General features: G+C 32.7%; 2 protein-coding genes and 1 pseudogene across 5 annotated transcripts; 2 read left to right on the top strand and 1 right to left on the bottom strand.

The window, feature by feature from the left end:
- Nucleotides 1–6,462: 6,462 nt before the first annotated feature.
- Nucleotides 6,463–11,814, bottom strand: LOC123909260 (calcineurin B-like protein 4). 4 transcript variants are annotated; one of them, XM_045960066.1, is made up of 9 exons: nucleotides 11,608–11,814; nucleotides 8,014–8,153; nucleotides 7,803–7,885; nucleotides 7,631–7,690; nucleotides 7,444–7,552; nucleotides 7,273–7,325; nucleotides 6,923–7,003; nucleotides 6,701–6,813; nucleotides 6,463–6,613 (listed from the first exon to the last, which is right to left on the bottom strand). In XM_045960066.1, the coding sequence occupies exons 2-9, from the start codon at nucleotides 8,099–8,101 to the stop codon at nucleotides 6,550–6,552; spliced, it is 651 nt and encodes a 216-aa protein (XP_045816022.1). In that variant the 5' UTR covers nucleotides 8,102–8,153; nucleotides 11,608–11,814; the 3' UTR covers nucleotides 6,463–6,549. The 4 variants fall into 4 exon arrangements, with proteins under 4 accessions (XP_045816022.1, XP_045816023.1, XP_045816024.1 ...); XM_045960067.1 differs by lacking the exon at nucleotides 11,608–11,814 and adding an exon at nucleotides 8,586–8,691; XM_045960068.1 differs by lacking the exon at nucleotides 11,608–11,814 and adding an exon at nucleotides 8,324–8,411.
- Nucleotides 11,815–13,225: 1,411 nt separating this feature from the next.
- LOC123909257 (pentatricopeptide repeat-containing protein At3g49240, mitochondrial) lies at nucleotides 13,226–15,497 on the top strand. The gene has a single exon (XM_045960064.1). The coding sequence runs from the start codon at nucleotides 13,305–13,307 to the stop codon at nucleotides 15,261–15,263; it is 1,959 nt and encodes a 652-aa protein (XP_045816020.1). The 5' UTR covers nucleotides 13,226–13,304; the 3' UTR covers nucleotides 15,264–15,497.
- Nucleotides 15,498–15,904: 407 nt separating this feature from the next.
- Nucleotides 15,905–21,971, top strand: LOC123905136 (annotated as a pseudogene).
- The last annotated feature ends 1,099 nt before the right edge of the window (nucleotides 21,972–23,070 follow it).

The raw sequence follows: 23,070 nt of genomic DNA, 5'->3' as shown, positions 1-23,070 counted from the left end.
TAATAAATCACTATCAATTTACAATTCTTCAAGGATGTAGGAATATTGAATTCATCTAGAATTCATTGAAGAGAAAAAGAAGTTGCTTTATTAGTTCTTCAGGAACTATATAACACATAAAAATATTTTTGATGTGCAATCCATTAGGGATGCATGGTGATAAATGGTGATATTTCGTAAGTTCTTCAGGAACAAAATTAATTTTTTCTAAGTTCTTCGGGAACTAAGATTATGAATTCTTCGGGAATTCATGTATTAAATGTCTAAGTTCTTCAGGAACTAAGAATAGGTTCTTTAGGAACCAAGATTATGAATTCTTCGGGAATTCAAGTATTAACTTTCTAGGTTCTTCAGGAACCAAGATTATGAATTCTTAAACATGTTTATGTTCTTTTGGATGATCGAAGTGTCGATGTTTCACCATACATGTGTCGGTCACGAAGCATAATGATGCTTCACCAGACTATTGTCGGTCACGAAACTCAAACAATATTAAACATCCAAGATACATATTATAAATAAATAAATAATTGATCAACATTTTATGTAATATTAATGATCAAAGTGTTATGCTTCACCATACAAATGTCGGATATCACGAAGCGTAAACAACATTGAATCAATTAAATACATAAAGAAATGATGCTTATTTATTTATTTAATTTTAATTATTATTATTTGATCTTTATAAGTATACAAGGTTCAAACGATTCATAATCATATAATAATAAATAAAAAAAAACTACTTGTGATTTTATAAAAATAGAATAAGAATTGCGTACCTCAGTTGGTAAGCTCGTGCTGATAACGTGTTATGAAATATAAGTAATAGTAATAATATATAAGTATAGAGGAGAGAAGAGAGAAAGAATAGAGATTGTATTATTCTCATCAAGGTGTATGTTTACATGACAATACAAGTCCTATTTATAGGACAATATAATGGGCCAGTGGAATGGGTCAATGCTTAATTGACATCCACCAAATTATTCATAACAATATACCAATTAACTTCTATTTAATAAAAAAAAGTTTAATTTGTATATACTATAAGTGTAAATATTTTTTGCACATGCATCTAATGATGTGTTGTCACATCAACACAACACATGGTATGTTAGTATATTATTGGACGCATATGTTAAATAATTTTACATTGTCAGTGTATATCAATTAAATTCTAATAAAAAATCTCAAGAATATTTAAATTTAACCAAAAAAAACCTGAAAATAAAATTGTTATCTTTGTTCTCAAAACAAGTATTTCCAAAAACGAATTTAATTTTTTATCAATTATCAAAGCTTGTTTGTCTTGTCTATACTAGTATGTCATAGTATAGTTTTAATTAGATTGAAATGAATGGTGGTGAATCTTATCCCCAAAGGATTCTTCTAAACTTCTTCACCTCCTCAAGCTTATTGCGTTAGAAGAATCCTTTGGAAGATTATTAGACATCGGTCACTCATGCTTATCAAATACTTATGTAATATATCTGTGCTTTTCTTGTCTATGTGTGTGTGTTTTGTTTTGTTATGCAAACTTATGACACAACTATTTAAAACTTTTTTTTGAATCAAACAAAATATTTAAAACTTTTAATTATATAGAATAACATAAAAAAAAATTATGAATGAATTACTTTTTTCACAATAATTTGAAAATGTTTTTTTTAGGAAAATGAAAATTTATAGACCACTGACAAAATCTACAATAATGAATGAGTGGGTGCAAATTACGGAAGGGATGTTTTCAAACCAAGTTAGATTGGGCTTCCTAATGGCCAATCAATCAAGCCCACGATCTATCCGGTTATACTACTCATTTCATTTGGGGAAAAGAAAAATTAATTAAGGAGTTATTCTTTTCGTGCCCCAACAATTTCTCATGCACCTCCAAAAATAATCAAAATACACCCTCGCCATCTAGGAAGCGAACTGCATTCACACCTAAAATACGAACTCGAACACAGTTTGCTACTTAGAGTGCGAATTCGAACACAATTCGCTACTTAAAGTGTGAACCTGAACTCAGTATGCTAATTAGAGTACGAACTCAAACACGGTTCGCGTATGTAGAGTGCAAACTCAGTTTGCACTTTAACAAATTAACATTATAAAATTTTGGCCACCGTCCAAAACCATATTTTGATTGGTTATTGGAGCAGCTATGACATAGTATCGACCAATCACACAAACGCTCACACATTGTATAATTCAATAAATTGAAAACTCTTTTCATTTTTTTAATCACTCACTAGTCACTCATACAATGTTTCATTCAAAACAAATTCCTGGAGGGTGAAGGAAGGGTTCGAATTTTAATTTGTGAACTGCGTTTCATTCAAAAACATTTCATGGAGAATGGGTTCTCTAAAAAAAAAATCCTCAATTTTCACATCTCAACCATCAATCAACTTTTCTCCATTTCTTTTAAATTTAAATATCATCTTATATTTATAAACCAATGGTCTATTAACCACATTATTTCCTCAATTTGTTTTTCAACTTGAGAGAATCCCCTCTCCATTTCATGGGAGGTGAGGGAAGGGTGAGAGGGACAACAAAAAAAAGATTTTTATAACATTTGCTACTTAGATAGCGAACTGGAAGTTCAAGGAACGTGAAAAGAAATACTCTTAATTAAACTAGCACAAGTCGGATATGTATGAGGCTTGGATCTTGTTAACTTTTGTTATAAAAATTCATGTTAAAAAATTTAAAAGTACAAATTTTATATCAAAAAAATAACATTTTTACTTTTAAAAGTTGAATGTATAATTTTTAAGCCGAACATTTTAACATTTAGTTTTTTAACATGTGGTTTTAGAGTGCGTGTTAGCATTTGTCAGTATATTATTCTAAATTATATCAATGGAACCACATGGTTGAAGTACAACTCTGTATATTCAAAAACAGTTCCTCAAGAATCATTCGTTCTCATGTTTTTTAAAAAAATTGAGAGATTAAATTGATGGAAAATATTAATTTAAGAGCTATTTAATATATTTTTATAGTTCAGAGATCAAGTGAAAGATAAATCGATAGTTCATAGATTAAATTAAAAGGAGAATAATGATTTCATCGGTCAATATTTGGACAATTGGCATATGTTGACTATGCGATCTCCAAAGAAAAAAAATGATAATTCATGTTTTTTTCGTTGAAAAACATGTCTCCAAAAAATAGAATAATTCTCGTTGAAACACTTTAATTTTTTCTCAATTGCAACATTTCAACAATTGAGAGATTAAATTGATGGAAAATATTAATTTAAGAGCTATTTAATATATTTTTATAGTTCAGAGATCAAGTGAAAGATAAATCGATAGTTCATAGATTAAATTAAAAGGAGAATAATGATTTCATCGGTCAATATTTGGACAATTGGCATATACTATGCGATCTCCAAAGAAAAAAAATGATAATTCATGTTTTTTTCGTTGAAAAACATGTCTCCAAAAAATAGAATAATTCTCGTTGAAACACTTTAATTTTTTCTCAATTGCAACATTTCAACAATTGATCTTACTTGTTGGGATTCAAAGTCTTCTTTCATTAAAGAAATTTTTCTTAGAGATAATTAAATCTAGGGTTTCTCTGTTATAGATTTGCTAAGTTTTTTTCTTTCTTTCTCTCTCTCTTTTCTTGGGATATGGTTTAGTAGGTTAACAATACAATCAATCAAAGGAGAAATAGAAAACCAATAGGAGGTTAGGATTTCCATTGAAATAATAAAAAGCATGAGTACAATAATTACTCTTACAATATAACAAAAGATCCAATGATATATGCTAAAACTATTACTCCATCCGTCCCACAATGAGTGAGTCAGTTGACTGTGTCATGCATGCCAATGCATAACTTTGACGATTAATATTTTTAATTGTATAATAGTAAAAATTATAAAAATATAATATTTTGAAAATACTCATCGAGATGAATCCAACAACATATTATATGCTAATATTTGTTTTTATTTACTAGTGGAAAAATAGGGTCAAAACAAGATATGTGAATAGTACATATATAGTCATTTGGAGGGAGAATCTAACATAGTCCCCCGCCCCCTATATATTTTATTCTTTTTAAAAAATATATATATTTATGAGATATAAGCATAGAATGAGAATATCTCATAAGTGTAGTTCAAATGGTAACTACTAGAGATATTATTGGAGTGGCCGGGATTCGATCTTTGATATATAGAGGCTCTTAACTTATAAAAAAAATTAAATATGAAAGTATGAAAAGAGATAAAATTATTAAAAAAAAAAAGAGAGATTGAAATTAATGATTGAGATAGTGCAAATTGCAAACAAAAAATAATAATAATAATAATAATATGAAGATTGAAGAGGACTCTTATGGAGAGAATTCACTCTCCCAAAAAGCATATCTATAATCCTACCAAAACAATATACAGAATCCATCTTTTTGTGTTATTATGCAATAACAATGTTTAAACTCGTGAATTCGTATAATCATGTCAAATCCTTGGTCACCATTAACCATTTCAATCCAAGTAGCTTTATTTCCATAACCCATTATTATTGTTACAAAAATTGACCATACCAATCTTCTCTTTAATGAAAGGGTCTATTTGATTCGGGGGTTTTGGAGGGGAGGGGAGGAAATATTTTTAAAAAATTGTGTTTAATTCAATTTTTAAGAGGGGAGGGGAGCAAAATCCCTCCAAAGACAACTTTTTGCTTCCCCCAAATTGGGGGGATTTGGACGGGAGGGGAGAGAATGAAAGATTTGATGTTTACAATTTTATTACAATTCCTAAATTATGCTCAATTTTATTTTTAAATTCCAAAATTATCCTTTTTAAAGATATTTAAAATTAGGTTATCTTATCATAAAAAAAAAAGAAAAAGTTATCTCTATTATTGTTTACCTACAAATTGCTTTTGTCCCGGATGAATTTCCTAAAAATCTGTTTGCTAAGTATATTGATTATCATCTTCTTGTATTTGTATTCACTCTTGGTATACAGTATTATGCTTCACTGCTTCAGCCTTCAACCCTACATTGCATTATTTTTTTTTTTATATTTATTTTACTCTTGCATTCATCCTAATTGATCTATGTCTATGTAAACTTGATTCTGTACATCCATCCTAATTGATCGATGTTGTTTCTATTTGATTGCAATAATCGGTTTGTTAGTATATTGTATTTGTGATTGGATTACCAAAAGCACAATCATGTTAATAAGAACTCAATTTGATTCTGCAAGAGGAAAAAGAAGTCACTCGATTTTGGAACATACACGTGTAGGGTGTGAAACCTTGACCAATAACATATGATTTGATCTCTGATATGTGTCGAAGATTATAAGAGTGTGGTTGTAAAATTATAAGGATACAAATGTAATTTAGTTATAAAATCTCTCCCCTTCTGAACCAAACATAAAAATTTCTCATCTCACCTTTTTTGAACCAAACATGTTATATGTAAAATAAATTACCTCACCTCACCTCGGTTCCCCTTCCTTTTCTATTTCATCACATGACTAATAACTTTGTCACACTCTTTTTTATTTTCCTTTTTTTTTTGTGGCCATGAATCTTCTTTGAAAGATTTCTATGTCGTGAGGAAGCACTAGAAATAGCCTTTTACTAATAATTAAGCAATAATACTAGCAATTGTTGCATCATGTATCAAGATAATTGACTTTTTTTTTTCTTTTTTCTTTTTTTTGAACCAATCAAGATAATTGACTTTAACTAGCTCATTCTTGCAAAATCACCCAAATTGATAACCATTGTTATAAATTAATGCAAAAATATTTTATGAACTTTGTTGCAAATGCAATAATACTAACCATTGTTGTATTATGTATTATACTTTGATTTGAGTTTAACTTATTCTTATAAAATCAAACTTAAAATTTGTTTAGTTGTGGAGAATATTTTTCACGTCACAATAAACATATTGTCATGATTTTATAGAAGGTGGAAATTAATTGTCACAATAAACTTATTCTTCTATCTCAAAATTAAACATCCGCTTATACGATGAAAATCTATGAATTGTTTTTTAGATTTTATTTCCTTTTACTTTGATACTTTTTTTCTTCAAGAAATTGAAAAATAAGTGCAATAGTTGTTTTAGAGGAAAAGATATCCAAACTCAGATATAGTAGTCTTATTTTTTATTATTTAAGAACGAACAACAAAGTCTATTTAAGTCTCTCGTGATTTTTTCTTCCTGCGCCAACTGGAAGTTGTCGTTCGTCCCCGGAAATTTCAAAAATACCTCTCTCGCTACTTAAGTAGTGAACTCATGGGAAAAATCAGTTTGTATCCTAGAATGCGAACCGTTTTTCCCACGATTTTTCCTATTTACACACTCGCATCCTACGTTGCGAGGGGGATAGGATTGGAAGCCGGTGCACGTGTTAGACTATATTATATAGTATTATATACACATAAAAGTATATTATATAGTATTATATACACATAAAAGTATAAGCTAGACTTGCACTAGAAATAACAATTCAAGTGAATAAATAGTAGTCACTATTGGCACCTCCCTAATTATTCACACCTCCGAGTCTTCAACTTCTGTTCTTGCAATAAAACTGGGAAATACCAATGTAATATCCCTACAAAATGAAGATGAGACATACTTAAAAAAGAAATTTGGAAATTTCAGTCAATAAAACCAATTTCGATGAAGAGTTTACACTAACTTTAGATATGGAAGAGTCATGTTCTTTATCAAAGAGGGATGTTGAGAGACAAATGCTTTCCACTCATCTTGATCTATTCTCCCATCATCTTTTGTATCAGCATCTTTAAATGTCTTGAACAACAAAGAACATACACAACTTACTATTTTCAATAAGCTCTTAAACTTAATTAATAATCATAAATTCATAATAACAAGGTCTAGTAAAATGTAACCAATTAACCTTATCAACAATAGATTCTATCATGTCATCTGAAAGCACAAGATCTGATTCGTGCAATAGTGCCAATACCATTTCCTTTAACTGCAAATAAATAAACCATGATCCTAATTAAGCATGTTGAACTAAAGTCTAATTAAAATAAAAAAAGAGCGAGGAGCCATTTCGATTCCTCACAAATTTCTGACATGTCAAATTCAGTTCATGACAAAAATAAAACTCAAATTAGTCCATGACATTTTTATGGTAGGGACAAACTAGTCCCTGATTCATTATAACAGAGAGACTAATTTGTCTCGGTATGAAAATGTCAGGGGTACGAAATAGGTCTCACTCGAAAAAGAATATGTTACCTCCTCTCTTTCAATGTATCCTGTCTGTCTAAGATCATACAACCTAAAAGCAACTGCAAAAATCAATATTTGCAATTCAATAACTAATAAGGTGTATGGTAAGAGTAGCTAAAAAAGATTAATGCAGTCAATATAAGTAACAAAAGCATAAGAGAATCAATCTTATCTTACATGCAATTTTGTCTTCTAAAGGTGCATTTGGATGAAAAACACCTAGTGATCGAACAAATTCACCAAACTCAATAACTCCGTTGCGCTTCACATCGAATAAGTCAAAAATCTATAAGGAGAAATTAACAATTATGAAGATGAAACAAGTTTAATTAATCTGTTGAGCATCAGAATCAGTTATACAAACCCTGTCCGCGAACAGATTCTTCTCGTTTTCATTCCTGAAGAGTGCTAGCTGAAATTCTTCCTGGATGAAAAAAATGTACCAGAAGTCAATTTTGTCAAATAGATTAAGCACATGAAATTAATGACATTTTATCTAAACTAAAAAAACTTATTTAAAAAAGTACTTAACTCACCTTGTGAATAAGACCATCTTCAATAATAGAATTGCTTAACTTCATATAGAGTTCATATAATGCTTCTACTTCACTCACAGTAACTATGAAGAAACAAAGAAAACTTTAATTAGCAAATTATGCAAGCATTTTATAGTCATTGATTTAATTAATTAATCCACTAATCAGGTGGAACAGAATTACCAGTTAATTAATGATGATGGATACTCACAAGGTGTCTCAGAAGCAAGAACTGTAGGTTCTTCATAACCTTGTGTTTTTCTAACTTTCTTTGAATTTGTTGATAAATAGCAACCCATTTAATTCAATTAATTACCACAAAATTTCTCTACAAAGGAAAAAGTTGAATATCTGCAAAAATAAAAATGTAAAAACAAAATTTCAATCTAAATTAACTTTGATTTGAGATAAATTGGAAAAAAGCACAATATAAATAAACAAATTAGCTAGTCACATAAAATATAAATCAGAATACAAGTTGATATAATTAACAGAACTAAAGTAGAAAATTTGAGGAGTACCAATTAATTTGGCCATGTTATTTATATTATATGAATATGTGATAGCAACATGTAGCCTTAAAAATTAAAATACACGTTTACTATAAGGTAAGTAGAGTTTGTAATATTAAACAATGAAACAATGAGTTGGAATTGAATTTATATGATGATTATTATCCCTAGTGACCAATACCAAACGTCTCACAACTTGTAAATATTTTAGTTTGTTGCAGAAAAAAGTCAAAGCATATCAAGAAAGAAATAAAATACTAGTTTCTCCTACCAGTTTATTTTGAAGAAAGAAACAAATTAAGATAAGAAAAAACACGAGGAAAAACAACTTTGATGACTCGATCTTTGTTCTAGTTGTTAAATGGACGGTCACATTTTTTTCTACTTTAAAAAATGGAATAAAATTGATGTTTTTGTATGAAAAGATGAATTGATGTGATGTAAGGGTAATTGTTCTTGCGCTGATCTTTTAGTTTTTTTATTTTTTATGAGTAGTAGAGAGTGTTGGAGAGAAAGTAGGGAGTAATAGGCTAAGGAGCAGTTTAAATCATGTACAATGGTTAGAATCATTCGACACCATTTTTTACTTCCCAACACTTCACGTCATTTTATCTTTCTTTCACCTAATCATTTAACACTCATTCAACTTTTACTCTCTCCGATGGATTTTCATTCAACACTTTACCACACCATTTTCTCTACCCCACCATTTACTACTCCTTAATTGAGAGTTTTCATCACCTCTCCCCTCCATGTTATTTTCAACAGCAACTTCAACACATCATTGGGCAATATTTAGCAGTTGAAAGGAGTTTCAACAACACCATTGTATATGGTTAACTCCGACTTAGACACATAGACCCACATGCTCCTCATGTTCCTCCTAGGTGTGACCAAGTCCCCGCCTCATTAGATAAGGACGACGACGTATGCCCTATTACTGCGTAATAAATATTTGGGTCAATTGTAATAGTAGTGGATCAGATTTAGTGGCGGAGTCAGAAAAAATATAGATTATTGGCAACATTTTACATCTGACATAATAATATATAAATAGTCGACAAAAATCTCAGTTTTGTCTTCAACTAATTTCTAAAGTTCTTAGTTTTGCCCTAAACTAACTCTTAAAAGTATCAAAAATTTTGACTAGAGCTCGAACAACTACCCAGACTTGTTGGGTTTTGACTCCGCCCATGATCAAACTCAACCCAAATTATGGGTCTCGCTCTGTCCAGTAACTAATTAAACAAACATATTTAAATTACCAACACTTACATTAACAACTTTCATTCTTAAACATGTGAAGTTGTATCGTTAAATCTATATTCTAAAGTGTTCTTTTGTTAGTGATTTTATGAATAAATCGACTAATAAAGACATTTATCAAAATTAAATTAATCAATAGGACACATACGGAGATCCAACGACTAATAAAAGATACATTTTAAGTATACTGTTGTAGTTTCAAATACTATAGTGACATTATTCTACGGACCTAGATTTGCTGTTGTCAAACAATGACGCAGTTCCACACGATAATCAATCATGACTATTAATTTAATTTGAGATCAAACGATTCAAATTTAAAATACAGTTTTATAAAATAAAATAATATTAACCGCGGGAAATCTGTTTCCTTATTCTACACCTTCAAAGAACTAAATTGCATGTCAAAGTGAGACTCTTCTACTCAAAACTCCTTCGACGTCTCTTGGCTCACCAACAGAGCTACCTACATGTGACATATCTATAATCCAAACAGTGTGTGTCACTATCTGAGTATATAAATCGAGGCGGCTAGATTTGTTTGGTTGCTCAAAATTGTTAATAAATTAGTTTTCCAAAAAAAATGGACAATATAAAAAAAACACAAAAGTCAAGTATTACTCGTATGCAGGAGACAAAATCTGTTTTTTAGTTTTACCAAAATAAGCAAGGGTCGTATTCCATGATCTAATGACACCACTCATTACACTTTCGTATAGTTTGGCCACGTTATTTTTTATGACCCTGTGTAATATATCTATCGTCATCACAAATAAACTAACAATATTTGGATATAATAATATAAATTAAAAAAATAAATAAAGGTTGTCATCCATATCATAATTCATAAGTTTGCTTGCCTAAAAAACATGTATATAGTCTATCATATTCACATATAATATTCAGAAATTACTAGGGAGGCATTACATTTAGTCTAGCGTAAAAAAATCGAATAATATACATGAGATTCTAAGAATATATCTATTTATAAACAAGGTAGTTATGACTTTGTAAGAGTCATGTTAGCCTCAATTAAAGCCTAAGACATCTTCATTACCATGAATTCGAGTTTCCTCCATTGACTACTCATCCGTTTGTTCTCCATTAAGGAGAAAGATAGACAGAAAGTGGAGATTTGTGGGACTCTTTAAAATAAGTTTCATTAATTAGTGAGTCATACTAATCTTCACTTGTGTCTATCTCTCTCATAAAATGACAACAAATTAAGGAGTAGTAAATGAAGTAAACTCAAACCCCACTCTCATATGCCAAAGTACTTTCACAACTTACACCTCTTATTATTGTACGCCTCTTTATCGGGCCAAAACTCTAGACTATCATGGCGGCTCCCACCAAATATAATTTTTTTTTTATTACGTGACCATCTTAGAATAACTCCTTATCATAAATCAATCCAAAAGTGTAAGTGATTATGATGGTGGGTCCGAAGCCTGTTTGAATATCGATTTCCATCTAAATCAAAAATAAATTTGATATTGATATAATTATAAATTAAAGGGAATGGGACAATTATCGTTATTGAAATGTTCACCGTGCATAAATGACAAGACCAAATATTATATAGGTACTTTCTTTTTCTTTTTCAAATAGTGAAATATAATATAATTATATACACAAATACTAAAAATTTGAAATGAACAAAGCATAAAGATCATATTATAAATATGAAAAATAAATATATAGAAATGAGAAATGTTATTTCGACACAACTTTTCTTAATTTTGTCATTTCATATTATTCCCTCTTCCATATTTATATTCGTCATTTCTTCTCTACCAATTTTTCATTTTTTATTAGGAAAATGACAAAATTGTCTATTGATGTTATATTTTTATCTCAAAAGTTGTATCCGAATAATATTTCTGAGAAGCATTAGCTAAAGTGGACTAAAATCTAAACCAAAGGGAGGAAAAAACATGAGGCAACAAGAAGAAGGCGTAGTTTAGGAGAGAAATTAAAGAAAATGCATAAACACAAATAGAAAAAGGGGATATAGAGATACTTACCTGTTAGTATATGTTAAACATAACTTGTGCCCAAGCTGAGCTCTTAAATTTGGGAGATGGAATTGGAGATACTGTAAGTACTGTAGGAGTGAGTGCAGGGGAAGTACTATAACGTAACGTATAATGTAACTTATGTTTTGCAATTCACAATTTGTGTTACAACTTTATAACAATAATTCCAACAAACCATGGATTAGGAGAATCATAATCAGATTTTGAACTTTTCCTCCGTCCACATAAATTAATTAATTTATGTTATAGCTGGCTGCTGGTCCCATCCTCATAAAAAAATCAATACTCCTTAAATTGACCTGCGCAGCGTATCTCTCGTGGTTCCGTGTGGTGCTGGTAGATAGGAGTTTGATTTTGGTCCATTTTTTATGTCATAAATAGACAAACTTAACTGATCGTTAGTTGGTTCAGTGGTGACTGATGCCGAACTTGGTAGAGAGGATCACAGTTCGATCCCCCGCAACTGCGATCGGGAGGGGGCTGAAACCACTTGATGCCAGAATTGACCCTCGAACCAGATTCAACTGGTGGTGAAAAACAAAAAAAATAGACAAACTTATAAATATAATTTATCAACTTATACGAAACAACTTATATAAATAAATACGACATCTGTCCTAAAATATAAACAAAAAGTGGTCAACAAAAGTGAATGTATTTAGTCAAAATCTTTAACCAAATACATCAAATTTTATTGACTAATCTTTGCTTATATTTTGGGACGAAGGAGTAAGTTTTAAAAGATATTTCATGAGAAAATAACTTATAACGATACAATTTTACGAGGAAAAAAAGCTTACAGTTACATAAAAAGGAGGAAAATGAGCACATTATTTAGGTCTTAGTTTGCAAAAGAGGCATATTAGAGACAAGAAGGCATTTTTTCTCGACGAGGTTAGCTCAGTTGACAGAGACTTTGCACTATACATGTAGAGTCGGGTTCGAACCCGGACATAGTAATTCACAGGCTACTTAGGCTCTGTTTGGTAAAAATAAGCTATAAGCTAGCTGATAGCTGATAAGCTAGCTTATAGCTAAAAAGCTAACTTATTAGTTGATAGCTGATGGCTGGTAAATGTTTGGCAAATTTAGCTGTTGTAAATACAAAATGACATAAAAATACATGGTTAGTGGGTAGTTTTTTTTTGTAAGTGTTAGTGGGTAGTTATTATAATTTTTTAAAAATAAATAAATAAAATTAATGAGGATAAATATGAAATAAAATGAAAAAGCTATAAGCTATAAGCTCATACGCTACTTGAAATAGCATCTCAAAAAACGCTATAAGCTAGTTAGAGAAGCTCGTTACCAAACACTTCACATTTTTTTCAAATAAGCTTATAAGCTAGTTCAATAAGCTATAAGCTAGCTTATTGGACTTACCAAACAGTGCCTTATTCATAAGCTGGATCAGGATTGTGTAACTTTTACGCGGGAAAGGCAGGCTGCCTTTGGGCTAATTCTGTCCGTTTGATCAATCAAAGGAACAAAATCATGCCACTTGTCCTGTTTAAGATTAAAATAATAAAAAAAGAAGCAGGAATTGTTCATTTGACAAACAGGCCCATTTGACAAAAAACCCAATAGGCCCATTCCACTACATCATCATCATCATCTTCTTCAACCGAAATCAAAACTTCTAAACCCTCTCTGAACCCTATCTGTAATTTCCTCACACAAAAACCATGGCACTCTCCAAAGCTACATTCCTCACTCAACTCAAAACCATCGCACAACCTCACAGACATATCCGAATCCGACAACCTTCTTCTCTCCTCCCACGTTTCCTCTCCTTCGCCTCTCCTGAAGAAGCCGCCGCCGAACGCCGCCGTCGTAAGCGACAAATCCGAATGGAACCACCTCTCTCCCCTCTTAACCGCAACCAACAACAATCACCTAATCCAAACCCTAAATCACAATCACCACCTTATTATCATAATCCCAGTAACCCTAAACTTCCCGAACACGCTTCCGCTTTAACCGGTAACCGTCTCAACCTTCATAACCATATCTTAACCCTAATTCGTCAAAATGATCTCGATGAAGCTGCACTGTACACGCGCCACTCCATTTATTCAAATTGCCGTCCTACTATTTTCACCATCAATGCTGTTCTCTATGCTCTCCTCCGTCAGTCTCGATATTCCGACCTCCTGTCACTCCACCGTTTCATTCAACAAGCAGGTGTTATTCCTAATATCATTACTCACAATTTAATCTTTCAGACTTATCTTGATTGTCGTAAGCCGGATATTGCTCTTGAGCAATTTAAACAGTTTATCAATGATGCTCCGGTTAACCCTTCTTCGACCACTTTTCGCATTGTTGTGAAGGGTTTGGTTGATAACAATAAGGTTGATCGTGCTATTGATATTAAGGATCAAATGGATGCTAAAGGTTTTGCTCCTGATCCTCTTGTTTATCATTATTTGATGTTGGGTTATGCTAGGAATTCTGATGGGGATGCTGTTTTAAGGTTGTATGAGGATTTGAAAGGGAAGTTGGGCGGTGTTGTGGAAGATGGGGTTGTTTTAGGGAGTTTGATGAAGGGGTATTTTATTAAGGGAATGGAGAATGAGGCTATGGAGTGTTATCAAGAGGTGTTTGTAGAGGGAAAGAAGATGAGCGACATTGCTTATAGTTCGGTGCTTGATGCTCTTGCCAAGAACGGAAAGTTTAATGAGGCATTGAAGTTGTTCGATAGGATGATCAAGGAGCATAATCCTCCCGCCAAGTTGGTTGTTAATTTGGGAAGCTTTAATGTCATGGTGGATGGTTATTGTGCTGAGGGAAGATTCAAGGAGGCAATTCAGGTTTTCAGGAGCATTGGTGAGTATCGTTGTAGGCCGGATACATTATCCTTTAATAACTTGATTGAACAGTTGTGTAATAATGGGATGATTTTGGAAGCTGAGGAGGTTTATGGAGAAATGGAGGGTAAAGGGGTGAACCCTGATGAGTATACATATGGCTTGTTGATGGATACTTGTTTCAAAGAGAACCGGCCTGATGATGCTGCTGGCTATTTTAGAAAAATGGTGGAATCAGGCTTGAGGCCTAACTTGGCTGTTTACAATAGATTGGTTGATGGGTTGGTTAAAGTTGGGAAGATTGATGATGCCAAGGCTTTCTTTGACCTAATGGTGAAGAAGCTCAAGATGGATGTTGCTAGCTATCAGTTCATGATGAAGGTGTTGAGCGAGGCGGGACGGTTGGATGATGTGCTTCAGATTGTTGATATGTTGTTGGATGACAATGGTGTTGACTTTGATGAGGAATTCCAAGAGTTTGTTAAGGTGGAATTGAGAAAAGAAGGGAGAGAAGAGGACTTGACCAAACTGATGGAGGAGAAGGAAAGGTTGAAAGCTGAAGCTAAGGCTAAGGAGGCTGAGGCAACAGAAGCTGCTAAAAGAAGAATAGGATCTGGATTTTTATTAACTTCCAAGTTGTTTGGGAATAAGGAAACTGAGCCAGAGAGCGCTGTTGCCACTCCTGCTGAATCGCCAGAGAGTGCTGTTGCCACTCATGCTGAATCGTCGGAGAGCACTGTTGCCACTGGTACTGTATCAGAGTTGGCAGAAGCTGACGGTTCAGACGAAGGAGAGGCTAAAAATGATAGAGCAAGTGAACAGCTAACAGGTTGAAGGTTGCCATTTTGTGGTGCTTTGATGAGGATGTATAATAAATTATTGATGCCTTGATGAGGAAGTATAATGCTAGGATTTCTTTTACAAAATTGCTTTGGATCATCATCATTTGTTACCAAATTTTCTAATCAATGTACATGTAATTATTATATTTGTTGGAAAGGATTGGGCAATTTATGATTTCCCCATTTTATGCTATTTTACTATTGAGCTATTGAGTATTGTATTGGACATTGGTCTATTCTGTCTTGAAATCCCTTTAGTATTTTGGTTATGACGTAGGATAAGAGTTTGGTTGTTTATCTCATAATTTTTTTATAAGTATTATTTACTGGTGAATTGCAGTTTCGAGACTTTGGATGTGTTTTATTTTGGATTTTTATTTTGTGAACTGTTGCTTGATTATCATATTCTCTAATTTGTTCTGTATTCAGGTCTCTGTACTGTTTAATTAACTTTCAGCAGGTAATTGTAAAACAAACTGAGGAGGAAGGTGTTCCATTCAGCACATTAGACACTTTTTTGATCGATTTATGACAGGAGCTGTTGGAAAATTTTGTATTACTAGGACAGGAGTTACTTTTAGGGCATGACTTAATGTTTTGGTATTATGTCATCATTACGGTTTTTTTCTTTCGTATTACCAGTTGTGAGGAAACCAATATCTTATCTATTTTGGATGTATTTTTATGATGGCATTTGCTGTTTCCTCTCATTTATACTATGGCTCACACTTAAGCAGTATTAATGGCTCTTATTTGGTAAAATTTATGCTGCTGATATACAAATTTGACACAACCTTTTTATTATGATTCTCATTTAGGACAATTTATTGATTTTATGGTCATTATGTCATGCGGTAGCCAGTATCTGTCATAACGGTGTGCATAGAGCATAGTTGATAGTCTTTCATACAATGTTTTTTACAGCATAATATAATATTAGGTCACTATTTTTTTTTTGCATTAGCAGTTGTGGGGATGCAAAGTCTTATCTATTAGAATTTGATTTCTGTGATATCAGTTGCCTTTTCCTCTCATTTCTTGTTATGTTATGTAAATAATTATGCTGTATCAGTGGCTCTCATCTGGTTAATTTTGAGAAAACTGAATTATGCATTTGAGTATATGGTTGTATGATGATATGGTAGCTGATTTTTAAATGGATATTGCAATTCTGTAGGTTTATGGTTATTGTCTGAAATGGCATCGGTCTCTAGTCAGCAACAGTTCCGGTACACCCAACCACCATCAAAGGTGCTTCACTTGAGAAACTTGCCATGGGAATGTACGGAGGAGGAACTGATTGAACTCGGGAAGCCATTTGGCCATGTTGTGAACACAAAATGCAATGTTGGGTCGAACCAAAATTAAGCTTTTATTGAATTTGTGAGTGTTTTATTTTTATTTTGATATTTTTTTCCTTCATATGAAATAAAATTACTGATTATTAGCTACAAATTATATGTTGTTACCATAACCTACAGGCAGATTTGAATCAAGCCATTGCAATGATATCTTACTATGCCTCATTGTCGGAGCCTGCAGAAGTGCTAGGGAAAACTGTATATCTGCAATATTCAAACAGGCAAGAAATAGTGCATAACAAAACTGCTGCAGATGTTGCTGGAAATGTATTGTTAGTAACGATTGAGGGTGAAGATGCATGCCCTGTCTGCAATCAGCATTGATGTCTTGCACTTGGTAAGCAATGAAACGTGTGCATCAGTTATATATGCTAACACGGTCATCACGAGGATGCTGGTCATTTAGTTTTGTGATTAGGTGTTCTTTTTCAGGATATGGAAAACTTGTTGACATGTATATAATAAATGAATCAGCAGGCCCATGTGAAGGCAATATCTTCGATGGAAGCTTAGTGCTTTGGGAGAAATAGTGCTTATGTGTTTGTCTCTTTTCTCCTTTCTCCTTTCATTATCACTGCCTCTTCCCTATTCTCCTTGTGGACTGCTACAACTCTTGTAGTTTAGGACATTGCCTTGTTTTTGCAACCATGCTTCATTGACTCATCATCTGCATTTTGCTTGTACATATGATAAGATTAGTCACTAGATTTTGTGCTGTTCATTTCATTTGTGTTCTTGGCGTAGCTATTTCCCCCACTTTCTGCGGTTAATGTTAGAGATTTTTAATGAGAAAAATCTATGGCAATTGTTTTGATGGTTTTGAATTTTTCAAAATATATGTTGTGATACCACCAATACATGCAACAAAAGCATTTCTCTTTTAGTATTTCAAAATATATGTTGTTATCTTAAAGCCTTAAACTTGCATAGTGTTATTTAGATAGCACTTCTCTGTTAGTATTTCAAAATATATATTAGGACAAAAATGGATGAAAAGTGGTTCGGAATGTTAGATCAATTAGCTAGGGGAGTTAGAACTGTTAGTTAGGGGAGATTTATTAGATAAATAAATAAGGGGATATAAGGTTTGAAGGATCATTCTGATTTGTTAATTAGGAAAAACAGGGCAATGGCTCTGTTGTTAAGGTCACGTTTCGGACACCGACACACGTATCTGACACGTTTTTGTTATGTCCAACGCAAAAAAATAAAAATGGGACACGCCGGATACGGATACAACACATTATTTTAAATGACGGACACTGCACAACTAAAAAAAGTTCAAATTTTTTTTTTAAAAAAAAAGAGATTTTTTTTTACCTTCATATTCTACTTCCCCTCTATAAAAACAAAAACTATTAAGTTTCCTTATTTTATTTTTTCTGTTTCTGAGTTGAGTTTGTGCCGTCCACTTCACTTTCTCTTGTCGCCCAAGTATCATTTCGTTTTAGATAATTTTCCTTAATTGAAAGTACTCGGTTTGTTTTGTTGGATTTATTATGTCTTTTTTTGGTTGATTGAAGTACTAAGTTTAAATAAACATAACTTTTGCTTCTCACTTTAGACTATTTATAAATTGTGCTCATAAATTGCTTTATTTTATTAATATATAAAATATATATAGCCGTGTACGTGCCCTATGTTTTTTACATTGTCTCGTGTTGTGTCCCGTGTCCGAGTCCAGGCTTCATAGGATTAATATGATTAGCTACAGAATGCCAACTGGGCAGGATTTGACTAAATCGAAGTGCGATGTTTGAGCTGGACTGCAACTTTGTAGTTATTGGAACAATCAGCCGTATTATTTCTCCAGTTTTGGTATTTCAGATTGTTGATCTTTAATCCCACCCTTTATCAGGTATCTGCTCCCCAAAAATGTGGGACCATGTACCCTCAAGATCACATATTCTGGACATTCAGACTTAACTGTGAAGTTTCAAAGCCACATGAGCAGGTATTTCTGTTTTCCCTGGTATTGTTGGCTTACTGGAAATCAAGCTTTTTTAATTTAATACTTATTGTGGATATTGGTTTGATATGTCACAGAGACTATACCAATCCTTACCTTCCTGTTGCTCAATCAGCCATTGAGGGAGGTGGACAGGTAATGTTTTGGCTGTTTTGTTTTAAGGGACAGCATATTAGAATTAGATATCTTGCCACCTCGCCCACCTGCTTTGTGTAATTGAAAACCTCCAAATTGCTTGTTTTAACTTGAATGCTTTCATGCACATCAGTTATGTGTCCGCCTTCCGCCAAGGGTTTCCCTTGCATGAGACTCTGTATACTGAGGATATTTTTTGAAGTATTCATTTATAATATTTCCAGGTCATGGTTGGTTTGGATGGCAAAATACTGGAGACTGAGAGTAATGTTCTTCTTGCATCTATTGAGAACATGCAATATGCTGTAACATCGGATGTCTTGCAGATGATACTTTTAAGCCTGACCTACCATTTTTTACATTATTTTCTGACAATAAAGCTTAGAGAATAATATCTTACTATTTTTTATGTTAGGTTTTCTCTGCGTTTGGGCCTATCCAAAAGATTGCAATGTTTGATAAGAATGGTGGTTTGCAAGCATTGATTCAATATCCAGGTTAGGTTAGATTATTTGAAGAATATAACTGATAAAGTGATAATTATTTGGATATATTAGTATTTATGCATAGTGCAAACCAAGTGGGTGTGGTTGTTTATTGTTTTCCATGTCACCTGAAAGAATTGCATTTGGGGAAAGTTTTCAAATGTGCTTTTATGTTGTCCGGTTCTATGGAAAATAAAAAACTTAGGATAGTTGATGAAACTGGCAAACGTATGCACCTAGATAAACTCCTTTGTTTATTATCGCCCTGGAGATCCTGCCTCTCGTGATCTAATAATCATTCTAAATGAAAGTTGTCCTGCCGAGATTGATATTTATTTTGGATAGAAAATGGTAATATTTAACAAAGATACTTGAAGCTGCAAGTGCATGTTATTGTTCTTCTCTCAATTTTGCTCTAAATAATTTATGAAGATTTGATTGTTCTCGCAAGGATTTTGGGTATGCTGCTTGCTGGGAGTATTATCATGAGGGCTTAAAGCCCGGCCTATACTTATCTTTGATAGGTATAATAGTGATAATTCAAGTGCTATGTATGCATTTTTAAGTCAGTGTCTCAGCATGGAAACATGAGGAATTTTAACCTTATCAATAGTTAGAGATTTACCAGATGCCTTGTTTTATTTTGTACAGTCACTGTCATTACAAGTTTGAAAATTGAGAGTTACATGCTATCGCTTGCAGATACTCAGACAGCTGTTGTGGCCAGGAAGCCTTGGAAGGACACTGCATATATGATGGAGGATTTTGCAAGCTTCACCTCTCGTATTCACGTCATACAGATCTTAGTATAAAGGTAAACAATCAACCCTATCTGTACATTGAGGATTGATGTCAGTTAAATAAATGCTTGAAAAGAATAAATGAATTGGAGGTGTCTTAAAACATTTTGATAACTGGTTGCTTTATTTGTCTTTCTTCATGGCTACACTTGGTTAAATATCTAGTTTTGGACCTTGATTTTCGTTTATGTGAAAATGTTATCGGTGTTCTGCACTGAAAATCCTTCAACTTCAAAGCTTGAAAAGTTTCCCCTATAAACATTGATCTCCATCAGACCTTTCTGAATCTCTCGACCGTATTTCAAAAATAAATGAAAATGCGGTATTATAAAAACCCTGTCTCATAATTTTTTATTTGCTGCTCAGTATTATATTTTCCTTTTTAATTTTTAGAGGTGGCACTGGCAGGATCAACCAGTGTAAACATTTTTTAAAACTTGCTACATGTATTATGGCTTCGCAGTTTAAGTTTAATTTTAACGATGATTTGTGTAATTACAGGTCAACAATGATAAGAGTATAGACTATACCCATTCCTGTTATACCTGTTGTGAACTTTCAGCCTTCAAATTTATGTCATATCATTAGCTTGATCAATACATGTTGGAATAATAATGTCATAGATGTAGTCACTCTAGCTACCTGATGATTGATGTAAAGTTAAATTGACTTCCTAGTGAACTGTACCCACGAGTTTGGACGAGGAGTAAGAACCCCGTTATTAACTAGTGATTAATTATCCTCTTCCTTAAGCTGTGATTGGAAGTCTAGATGGGGGAAGAGACAACTTTAGAGGAAGGGGATGATTTATTTTCTCCTCTCACCTTGTTTGGGAGTATACTGTAGAGGAAAATTCTCTCATTTGGAGGATAACCTTTTTTTCCATTTCACTTTCCTCCTTTTTCTCAAACGCCCCCCACCACACACACACACACAACTCAAACAAAGCTCTCTCTCTCTCTCTCTCTCTCTCTCTCTCTCTCTCTCTCTCTCTCTCTCTCTCTCTCTCTCTCCCTCTCTCCCTCTCTCCCTCTCTCCCAACAGATGTTTCTTTCACCTTTAGATGCACTTTTCATTTATTAACACGTTCTTGATCCTATCGTAAGATCGAGAAGGGGGAAGACTATTTTCAAGTAACAGCAAAACTCAGATGAGATAAAATCACAAGAATGTAAGAAGCTTGGCTTAATATTCTGCTAACATTTGCATACAATTTTTCTCATTATATGAATTCTAAGAAGTCTGAATTTGAAGTTATAATAATGCTACTACATAATTAAAGAAACAAAGCAGTCTCAGATCTGTTTATATAAGTATCCTCAGCTAAATGATGGAATTTTACTGCAACTAATCGGAAACAATTTTACAGACCAACTTTCACCAGCACCTATATACAGAAAGAACATGACATGAAGATCACACTGAAGCATGTTGTCCTTCTTCACCTTTTACTGTGCCAGATTCAGATACCTATATATATATATATATATATACAGGTATTGCCCCTTTCATCCTCTTCTTCCTCTTGAGGCTGTCCTACACCAGTTATTGCCCCTTTCATCCTGCTTTGCTATTACAAAATCCCATACTTGGCATCTTGAACTGCCAAGCAGCTTGCTTCTGCAACTATGTATGAACTCAAGTCCTCTAAATTGAGCATGATGATTATTTTAAATTTCTTAGACCTTGGTTAGAGCATGATGATTTTGTGAATCAAATTAAATTGGCCTGGGTTCCCTCTAGCAGCTGGATTGATAATATAGAGTTACTTCTAATTTGAAAAATTGGAATATTCATGTAAGTAGACTGTAAATAAGCTCCGTCAACTGATAAGATTGGCGGTGTTAATTATTATTTATGGAGATAAACTTCTTCGGTAGCCTTCTATTATGTTTCATTTACGTGATTATTTAGATATTGCCGTTTCCTTGTACTTATGCGACATTCGATTACAACAACAATCAAGTCTTATAAACTCACATTCAAGTTGCCGCTCCCCCTCTCTTCTAACCCTATTTTGCTTTTCTTCTTCATCATCCACCAAGGAGGGGTGGTTTTTGGGTCAATTTTTGACCCAAAATCACCCCTCTAAGTTGTTTTTTTATTTTCTTTCCATTTAAATAAGTGATTTCACATAAATTAAGTTTTTTAGTTTTGTTTTTCTTGTTTTGTGATTTCGTCGTCTGAGTGCGGCGCTTTGTTGGTGGTCGTCATTGTTACGGCGTTTGTTTGTCCGTCTTGTTGCGGTGTTCGTTTGGTTCATTTTGAAAGGTAGATTTCAATCAATTGCAGATTCGATCAATGATTTGGGCATCATCGTTGCAGATCCGGAAGCATGGACATTCTGGTGACTTTTATCATATTATATTATTTGTAGGCATATTGCAATTGCCGTTGTATGCTATTAACATGGATGCTGTGAGATTGTTTGCAGTTTCATCCTTTTTGTTTTTAGCTATGTTGAATTTGTATTTGCATGTGATGTACTGTATCAATTATTGGAATGAATGAATATCCTTATTTTGAGTCAAAAAAAAAAAAACAATCAAGTCTTATCCCAAAGGGTTACAGAGCATGGCATATTACCTAAACAGAATTTGGTAGTTATGGAGAGGGAGCTTTGGACTAAATTTGTTGCTTTTTTTTTTTTTTTTTTTTTTTTATAGATGAGTGGTCACACATATTAAATTTCAAAATACATGTTGTATTATGTCACATATATATCCCTTATTATAACTTTTATTTGATAATTTCATTCATATTAAAGAAATTATGTAGTATATTTAATATATTCATTTAATTTTATTATGCATTAATATTTCAAAATTCTTCTTAAAGTAGTGTTTTAAATTTTTAATTGAACAGTGACACCAAATGTAGTAAATCAATTAGAGGTACTTTTTCCTTAAAAAAAAAAAACGTGGTCATTTTTGTGAAAAAGTATTTATATGATCTTAAGAGATATTTTATTAATTTAAAAATAGAATAGTAGGTGTTTTATTAATATAACAATTAATTGAGATTTGATTATCTATAAAAAATTATTGTG

This window comes from Trifolium pratense, linkage group LG2, assembly GCF_020283565.1.
Source record: "Trifolium pratense cultivar HEN17-A07 linkage group LG2, ARS_RC_1.1, whole genome shotgun sequence".
Lineage (NCBI taxonomy): Eukaryota > Viridiplantae > Streptophyta > Magnoliopsida > Fabales > Fabaceae > Trifolium > Trifolium pratense.
The sequence above is the reverse complement of the archived record's forward strand: the minus strand, read 5'-3'. Positions and strand labels throughout refer to the sequence as shown.